At 61.1% G+C, this 9,381-nt stretch overlaps 1 protein-coding gene across 1 annotated transcript; it reads right to left on the reverse strand.

The window, feature by feature from the left end:
- Positions 1–5,808: 5,808 nt before the first annotated feature.
- Positions 5,809–9,381, reverse strand: Mrgprg (MAS related GPR family member G). Its single transcript, XM_047518546.1, has 2 exons — positions 9,230–9,381; positions 5,809–7,804 (listed from the first exon to the last, which is right to left on the reverse strand). The coding sequence occupies exon 2, from the start codon at positions 7,770–7,772 to the stop codon at positions 6,900–6,902; it is 873 nt and encodes a 290-aa protein (XP_047374502.1). The 5' UTR covers positions 7,773–7,804; positions 9,230–9,381; the 3' UTR covers positions 5,809–6,899.

A 9,381-nucleotide genomic window follows, 5' to 3' on the forward strand; every position in this document is an offset into this window, starting at 1 on the left:
CTCAGTTTATCCACCCTCATGGGGTCAGGGGAGGTGATTTCCATAAGGAGGTGGGCTCTAGCTCATGGCATGCAGTAAGTGCTTAATCGATATTTGGTGCCGTATTCCTTTTCCCATTTGGCCCACTCAGGGACCCCTCCCAGAGGGTGGCCTCTTCCACCTACACAGGTGGAGGCTGAGTCTCTGTGAGGCTCACTGGCTTGCCCTGAGTCACTGAAGGAGGATGCTCAGGAGACAGCAAGCCTGGTATCTTGTGTGTACCTGGGGGACGGCTCGACAGAAGGAGGCCACTCCGTGATGGGCAAGATGTGGGGGGTGGGTGCAAGATGTCTTCCGGTCCATCTTAGGGGCCCTGGCAATCTAGGCGTCCCAGGGGCCAGGAGTGCCTCATAGACCCTGGCATCTTCCATCTTGTCTGACAGCCAGAGAGAATGCCGACAGGACAGCAGCCCGGGCACCATGGAGACGGGCCAGACAGAACCTTCTTGATGTCCAGAATGCTTCAGAGTGGCTCGTGGCCCACCTACCCACAGAGAAGGAAGCAAGGTGGATGGCGGGGGTGCACAGCTGCCGGGGACAAGGGGCAGCGCAGCCCAGGCAGGCTGAGCCAGGGACACGCCCACCGTGTCCTGGTGGGCACAGGCAGCTCAGTCGCCAACACAGCGTCTGCGGGAACTTGCTCACGTCAGAGCTCTGAGGCAGTCCCTGGGACACGGCTCCACACAGCGGCTTCCCAGGACATGTTGCTGCATTTGGAGTTTGGGGAGCCCACCAGAGTGGGGTTTGGCCCCCTGCTAAGCCCTTCTTGGTAGGGTGGACAGCAGAAGGACTTCTGTTTGTAGAGGAACAGAGGACCTGCCAGTCTATGTTCAGGGAAGACTCGAGGAGACTCATTTGTCGGCTTGGTTTCCTTTTATTGAGAAGACAGACATTTTACTCTCTCTGGCAGAGAGCATAAAACCTACTCTGGAGAACCATAGGGTGTGGCAGGAGCCCCTAATCTAGCTGGGCATGACTTGGGGACTTCTCATTAGCCAGGGAACTTGAGAGTCTGAGCCAAGAATGAAACCCCACCTCTTCTTCAGGCACCCCAACCTCCCTGCCTTTCTTAGCCTCTCCACCTCCTCTTCTTCCCTCTGCCCTCCCCTCCTTCTCTCCCTGCCTCCCTGCCTTCCTCCCTTCGCCCTCCTCACTCCCTGCCTTCCTCCATTCCTCATCCTCCCTCTCCTTATTCTTCTCTAGCCCCTTCCTTTCTATCCTTCCCCCTCACCTAGCACATCCACCTGATACTGACGGTACCAAGTTGGAGACATGGCTCCTGACCCCACGCTCACCTGAGCCTTCAAACAGGTGAGCATACCTGCTGAGGACACTGACGTCAGCATGTGATTTAAGAAGACTGTAGTTGAATCCGGAAAACTGGAGCCTGCCCCGTGGAGGAGGCTCTTGCATACATGTGACTGAGGAGGGCACTGAAGGTGATGGAAGTGGGTTTAGAGAAGGCTGTGAACTGAGGTGAGGAGATGGGGGACATAGGGCTCTCTTCCTTCTACTTCCCTTCTTCCTCGGAGGACAGTAGGTGGATGATGGGGACGAAGGTGGTGGTGATGGTGTTGGTGGTGGTGATGGTGATGGTGATGGTGGTGATGATGGTAATAGTGACGGTGATGTGGTGATGGTGATGGTGAGATGTGAGGGTGATGAAGATGATGATGACTAGTGAAAGTGGTGGTGGTGATGGTGATGGTGGTGATGCTAGTGATGATGGTGGTGGTGATACAAGTGATGATGATGGTGAAATGGTTACAATAATGGTGGTGGTGGTAATAATGGTAAGGGTTATAATGATGATGGTGGTGGTGGTGGTGATGATGATGGTGATGATGATGGTGATGATGGTGGTGATGATGGTGATGGTGATGGTGAGTGCGGTGATGATGATGTCGTGATGGTGACAGTGGTGATGGTGGTGATGATGGTGATGATGGAGATGCTGGTGGTGGTGGTGCTGGTGGTGGTGATGGTGATGATGGTGGTGATGATGGTGATGGTGATGGTGAGGGTGATGATGATGATGTCCTGATGGTGACGGTGGTGATGGTGGTGATGATGGTGGTGATGATGGAGATGCTGGTGGTTGTGGTGCTGGTGGTGGTGGTGATGGTGATGATGGTGGTGATGATGATGTCGCGATGGTGATGCCGATGTAATAAGTGGGTGCCCTGCAAGGCCCTTGTCTCTGGCTGCATCATGGTCCCTGTGTTTTCCTGGGGGACCTACTGTTTTCCTGCTGGTCCTACTCCCTCTGCACAGCAGAGGGGTGAAAGTGCTGCTTGTCCCGCTTTTGCTTTCTGGCCAGGGCTGGCCCCACAGATCTCCGCTCTGATGTTCCTCTCCATTTTGCATGTGTGATGCCAATGGTGGGATTTCAGAGGCTGTGAGCGGCAGGGGAGGCAGCATTAGGGCTGGGGATAGACCCCTCAAGTCTGCTTCCCTGTGAGGGGTTGGGCCCTCCCTGTGCCTGCTGAGCAGTCTCAGAATGAGGTGCTAATAATGAGCAGCCTCGTGATGAGGGCTTGCCAGACCCTCACTGGCTCCAGAGGGGACGGCTCCATCTGTCTGCTGGGCTCCTGGCGAGACTGGGCCTGGCTCCCCACAGGAAGCCTCCAAATGTCCTTACTCAGTGTTTCTGCAGCAGACTCCTGCAGGCCAGCTTTTACCAGGCCATTAGTCCTGCCCAGGCCGCCTGCAGCCCCCTGCTGGAAGGCCCAGGTGTTTGTCTGGGGGACAGAGCTAGGGGCCCGTCTCCAACAGGCCTGAGCCTACGGGCTCCTGGGCCCTGCAGGTCCCCATCAGAGCCCTGGGCATGGGGCTCAACCCCTCTGTCAGAAGAGGGGGAGGCCCTGGCTCACTCCGCTGCTGTCCAGCTGTTCAGTCCAGCCGTGTGATTGCGGCTACCTGCCCTGGCGGGGAGTCCGTGCAGGCGGGTTTCCTCGCACCTCAAACACGAAGGTTGCCGTCACTTCCACAAGAAGCAGAGGCTGCTCCTCGCGAGATGCTCACTTTCCCCTTCCATCTAGAATACAAGGGTGCGGTGCAGTGACAGGCCTAGAACAAGGCCAGCAGCGGAAAAGGTGTGACAGGGTCTGGGGACATGCACGCCGGAAGTCCGCCCCTCCGTGTGGCTAGGTGGTGACGTGGGACAGGTTGGCAGCTTCTGACATTCAGGAGAGGCCAGACACTTGGATTTATGTGAAATCTCCTTCGCTCAGTGCGACCAACTGTTCAGAAACATTTAATAGCAGCCGAATGCCAAAAAACCTGTGTCTCAGACCCGTAGGTCTGGGCCTGGCCCAGGAAGTCATCCCCAGAGCACCTGCCTCTCCTGTGATGCCTGCTGAGCTCTCCTGCCTCACTTCCTCCCTGGCCCTGGGCGTCTCTGGCCTGCCTCACTTCCTCCCCGGCCCTGGGCGTCTCTGGCCTGCCTCACTTCCTCCCCGGCCCTGGGCGTCTCTGGCCTGCCTCACTTCCTCCCCGGCCCTGGGCGTCTCTGGCCTGCCTCACTTCCTCCCCGGCCCTGGGCGTCTCTGGCCTGCCTCACTTCCTCCCCGGCCCTGGGCGTCTCTGGCCTGCCTCACTTCCTCCCGGCCCTGGGCGTCTCTGGCCTGCCTCACTTCCTCCCCGGCCCTGGGCGTCTCTGGCCTGCCTCACTTCCTCCCCGGCCCTGGGCGTCTCTGGCCTGCCTCACTTCCTCCCCGGCCCTGGGCGTCTCTGGCCTGCCTCACTTCCTCCCCGGCCCTGGGCGTCTCTGGCCTGCCTCACTTCCTCCCCGGCCCTGGGCGTCTCTGGCCTGCCTCACTTCCTCCCCGGCCCTGGGCGTCTCTGGCCTGCCTCACTTCCTCCCCGGCCCTGGGCGTCTCTGGCCTGCCTCACTTCCTCCCTGGCCCTGGGCATCTCTGGCCTGCCTGGCTTCCTCACTGAGCCATGCATGCTTCATGCAGCTGCTGCTTCAGCCTCTGTTCCAGCACCTGCAGTGTCTGTTTCCTGGAAGATCTCGCCTTCTGTCCAGGCTATTTGTAGAACTAACCTGCCGTGCCGGTCATGGCCCCTCTCCTCCTGGCCCCACAGCACCTTCCTGAGGCTCCTCCTCCAGGAAGCCTCCCCTGCTTCACAAGGGGGTTATGGGACCCTCCTTTGCACTCCCCTAATGTTAGGGTGACCACATGATTTGACATCCAAACCAGAACTCTTGCTAGTGAAGAGAGCCAGGGTAGCAGTCACAAACTGGGTCGTCAAGGGCAAGTTGGGACGAACACCACCTGATGGGCTTCTGTGCAACCTTCTGCAGACATCAGGCTCCTTGGGGATGGGGCCGCCGTGGCAGGGTTCACTCTAGCACCAACCCAGTGTGCTGCCTGAGTTGGCCCGGGGCAGGGCAGGCCTGGGTGGCTGGGCAGTACCGTCTGCAAACCTGGACCCCTCATCCGAATCGGTCAGGTGTGGGCTGGCCAGGAACCTCCCAGACTTCAGGACCAGCCTGGCTGCTTGCCTTTGGCTGGACTGCAGGTGGAGTGATCCACTCTGCCCTGTCCCCGTCCGTCTCCCAGCCACCAGCTATCCACCTGTCCATCTGTGGGACACGCGCTCCTCCGGCCCCTCTTCCCAGGCCCTGGAGACAGTGGCGACTTGGCTGCTGGCTCAGTGCCCTTGGGGGGCTTGCCCTCTGGGAAGGCACACTGGCACTAAGCAGGACAACACAAGACTGAGTGTTGTGCCCGACTTCGGTCCCGCCTGTGGGCAGCGGCTGCTGGGGCACAGTGGTGACCCTGGGTGCTCAGACAGAGCAGACCCTGGGTCGGGCAGATGGGACCAAGGGCAGGGGCACCAGCAGGCAGCATCATGTGGGGGGACAAGGTCAGGGGTGGAAGCAGCTGCAGCTCGCCAGGAGGGCAGGGCAACACCCTGGCCAGAAGGTGAGCCCACGGCAGCCCCTGTGGCGGCCTCCCCCACATCATCCTGCAAGGGAAACTTTCCTGCTTCCTTCTCAGGTCTGGCTCTGAGCAGTCAGGTGACTCACTGGAGGTCACCGCGCCAGAGAGGAGCCAGCAGGCAGGAGCCGGCACCCCGGCAGGAGCCTGCCATGCCCTCGCACTCCTGGACCGACCTGCCCCAGGACAGCCCCGCCTTCCATCTGGCTGTGAGTTTTTCAGGGCCAGGAACACGGCTGCTTCTCTCTGGGCCTGGCCTTGTGTCCCCCGAACCCAGCAGTAGGTTCTGGGAGCTGAAGCCCCTGCGCTCCCCATCTGTCTAGACAGGGCTATTTATCATGGGCCCAGGCACAGTCAGCTGCTGGGCTGCCCACCTGTCCTCTGAGGCACACAGATGGACAGCCCTGCGGGCCCTGCAGTGAATTCCTGGGACTGACCACGGAAGCTGCCCCCCACCCTATCCCATTTCCAGGACTTCTGGGGAGGAGGCCACAGGTCCCTCTTGGGATCTATTGTGAAGTGTTGGAAGGAGGGAGACCGTCCCCACGCCGCCCACCTCCCCAGGCTGGGGGTCTTCCATGGGCCCCTAGCCCACCGACCAACAGAGCTCCAAGTCCCCAGTCTGGAGGTGGACTTGAGATGGCCAGAGCCACCCTCTGGCAGGAGCAGCAAGACTCCTACAGAGGGGAATTCTCTGGGTGGGGGCTGCTGCTGAGTTTCCCTTCTTTCCACTTTTTAAACATTCTCCAAATTTCCCACAAAGGAGTAACACTTTTACTTTTCTAGTGAGAAAAACACAACTTTATCCAACAACAAAGGTGAAGGCAGCCGTGAATACTCTGCTAAACAGATTTGGCGTGGCATGAACAGAATGCCAAAAGAAATTACAAAAGAAAAAAAAAAAAAAAAACAGAAAAAGAAAGATAGAAATTTTCCGAGGGTGTGTCTCGGAAGACCCCGAGTGGAGCCGTCCCGTCTTTCACCCGAAATGCTGGCGGGCCTGCTGAGGACTCGCCTGGGTGCTTCCTGCAACCGCGGAGGGGTCTGCTTTCGTGTTCGCTGGGGATGGAACAAGGGTCTTGGGCGTGCTAGGCAAGGGCTGCACCCTGAGCCACAGCCCAGCCTTGTTTGTTTGTCAGTTAAATGACTAGAAAACACGCCGAGTGGTTTGTCCTTGGCTGCCCTTCTAGCCCACCTCTCTCCTTTCCTGTCTTGGTTCTTGGACCCTGTGGGTAGAGCTGGTTGGGCACATCTGTGGTGGGAGACACCAGGAATGGCCACAGGTGAGCAGAGCGGGGAGGGGAGAGGCGGGGTCTGCACAGAGCGCCCTGCCCACAGTAGAGGGTCCTCAGGCTCCTGAGAGGCTGGCAGGGAGGCCCAGTCAGCCCCGCTGGTCAGTAGGCAGCGCCCTCTGGTGGCCCGTGCTGGCGACACCAGGAGGGAGAGCTGGGAGTGGTCTACGTGCTCACTGGAGCAGGCTGGGAGTGGGACTCAGGACCTGGGGCCTGGGGGACGCCCACTTGGGTGAGGGAGGGGACAAGCAGGTCAAATGAGACTTTAGTGAGGAACCAGCTGCATGGCCTAAGGGCAACGGGGCTCCTGCCCAGGTGCAAGGGCTGGGCTCCAGGCCATCAGCCCCACCCTGGCCGGGGGGCGGCTCTGTCCTGCACTGCATTTTCCTTGTGTGGGATGCAGGGGGCAGGATGGAGGGGCCCTGCCTGCAGCACGCATCTGCTGTGACCTCATTCTCAAGCTTGCCTCACCCTGCGGGCCTGTCCTGTCCACGCTTGGGTCCCCGGGCAAGAGCTGGGCGGTAGAGCGGGCTTGCTCACAGTCCTGGGTGGGTCTGCGTAAGGGCAGGGCCTTCTGGCAGCTCTGTGGGTGGGACAAGGTGGAAGGGCCGGTCACCCGCTAGATGGGGCCCATGGGCAGGGACAGCCCCTGAGCGCCCGGCCGGGACCCCTCTCCCAGGGCCCTCTGCAGGACTGTCCGCAGCGGCTCCCGATTCCCGGGCTGCCGACCCATAACGAAGTACAGGAGGGGCTTGGCACTGCTGTCCACGCAGGCCAGGAGGGTGGCCAGCGGGAGGAAGAGGGGCAGCAGGAAGTTCAGGATCGGCCGCAGGCTCCAGTAGAGGATGAAGGGCAGGCGGCAGAAGAGGAGCAGGACCCCCGAGCCCTGGACGATGCCGCAGAACGTGGGGCGCGGGCGGGGGGAGCAGCAGTGCACCCAGACAAAGAGTACCAGGCAGGCCCCGAGGGCCACGCACACCAGCGACAGCAGCCAGGTGACGCTGACGGCGTGGTAGCGGATGCAGGCCAGCAGGCGCGTGCCCGCATGCAGCAGACCGCAGGCGTTGGCGGGCAGCAGCACGGCCGGCAGCGTCAGCGCCCAGACCAGGACGCAGAGGCCGGCGGAGGCGTGCGGGGGCCGGCAGCGCTGGTGGCAGGAGGGGAAGATGTCGGAGAGGCAGCGCTCAGCACTGAGGACCGCCAGCAGCCAGAGTCCTGCCGAGAACCACAGGAAGGTGACCACGAAGTAGAGCGCGTCCCAGGAGGAGCCCAGCACGGCCTGGACGATGGAGAAGGCCACCTGGCAGGAGAGGAACAGGAAGTCCGCGGCGGCCAGGTGCAGCAGGTAGGTGTTGAAGGGGCCCTTCTTGATGTGGAAGCCCAGGTTCCAGAGCACCAGCCCGTTGCCCAGCAGCCCCCCAGCGGCGATGACCAGGGTCAGGTAGAAGAGGACGCTGTTGACCGTCCTCCAGACGTTCAGGATGCCGAACATCTCGGCTGGCTCTGTAGGCGCCGGGCAGGAGCCTGTGAAGGGGGACGGGCACTGAGCACCGCGTCAGTGGGCACCGTGTGGGGAGCGGTGGGCACTGACCACAGTCCTGCCTGTCAGGTCGTCCTGGTGCAGCTCTGTGTGACCAGCGACTGTGACCTCCAGTGCTCAGCCCCCAGTCAAGGCCAGGTGTGCCTTTGGCCTCACCCTGGCTGCAGGTGCATGGTCCCTGGCCCCTCCTGGCTGGGCAGAGGGACGTGCCGATTCCCACACTCTCCCTGGCCAGTGCAGCCCTGCAGAGGGGACATGCAGGGACCAGGAGTGGAGGGTCTCCCTCTGTCTTCCATTAGGGACTGGGAAGTGGAGGCTGGACCCAGCCTCCTGCACTCCAGGCCCCTGCAGTAGCTAGTCTCCAAGGGTCACAGGAAGAGAGCTGCCCAGGGGGACACTCCAAGCCTTGGGTCAAAGGCAGGGACGTCAGAGGCAGGTCGCAGGGCTCTGGGTCTTCTCGGGGCCGCTCAGGATGAGGAGAGAAAAGGGCACTAGTGTTTTGTGGGCAGCGAGGGCTGCTGAGGAGCATGTCTCCCTGGGGATGTGCGCAGAGTGGAGGGAGGGTCTCAGCGGCCCCACTGTCCCTGCCCCACCAGATCCACAGCAGCAGCTGTTCTAGCTCAGGGAGGAGGCGGGGGGAGAGACGGGGGGGGGGGAGAGATACAGGGAGACAGAGATGGAGAGAGGAAAAGAGATACAGGGGATGAGAGAGAGATGGAGAGAGAGAGATGGAGAGAGAGAGATGGAGAGAGACAGAGACAGAGACAGAGAAGCAGAGACAGCCAGTGAGGTGAGATGAGCAGAGGGCCGCAGTAGCCAGGGATCCTGACCTGCAGTGTGTCCCTTGGGTGTCATTGCTGGGACTGAGCCTCTGCTTGGACCACCCTCCTCTCACAGGCCTGGGACCTTCTGCAGTTTCTGGGGTTCACTCTCACCTCCACATCTCACCCCTGGGCATCCTGGCCTGGCCTGGCCTCTCACAGGACAGTGGCTGGATCTCTGAGCCTAGACTGCAGGGCCAGACTCCACGACCTCAGCTGGACTCTGGTGTCACATGGTGATACACAGATGAGACTCTGCCCTGCTGGGTCTCAGTTTCCCCAAGTGCACCAAGGAGCTCAGCAGACTGCCGTGTGGGTCCTAAGGGAGGGGCCAGGCTGGTGGGGAGCTGTGGAGGTGTGGGGTGGAGATGGGTGCAGAGGGTTGACAAGATGATGCGGTCCCCAGGTTGGGACCTCACGGTCGCATGAACAGAGGTCCTGCTCTGTCTTTCCGAAGCAACCCTGGCTGCCTCCTGCCCTGCCTGCCCTGAGGTCCTTCCCAGAGGAGATCCTCTAAGCCCCCAGCGTCCCTCTGAGAGCCAGGCAGGGCCAGGGTCCTGCAGGGGCAGGGGAGGATGTCGCTCTTACCTGGGGCCAGGAGGAGGGGTGGATTGAACCTTTCCTCCTGCCAACCACCTGCTGACGGTGACTGTCCTCAGCTCTCCCAGGCCCGCTGGCCCTCCTCTGCTCAGGCCCACACCGAATGCCTGGGGGCTCCTGGAAGGCCTTAAATCCGCCTG

The sequence above is a fragment of the Sciurus carolinensis genome, chromosome 11 (genome assembly GCF_902686445.1).
Source record: "Sciurus carolinensis chromosome 11, mSciCar1.2, whole genome shotgun sequence".
NCBI classification, from domain to species: domain Eukaryota; kingdom Metazoa; phylum Chordata; class Mammalia; order Rodentia; family Sciuridae; genus Sciurus; species Sciurus carolinensis.

Coding starts and splice junctions, on each gene's coding strand:
- Mrgprg (XM_047518546.1), bottom strand. CDS start 7,772: ATGTTCGGCATCCTGAACGTCTGGAGGACGGTCAACAGCGTCCTCTTC.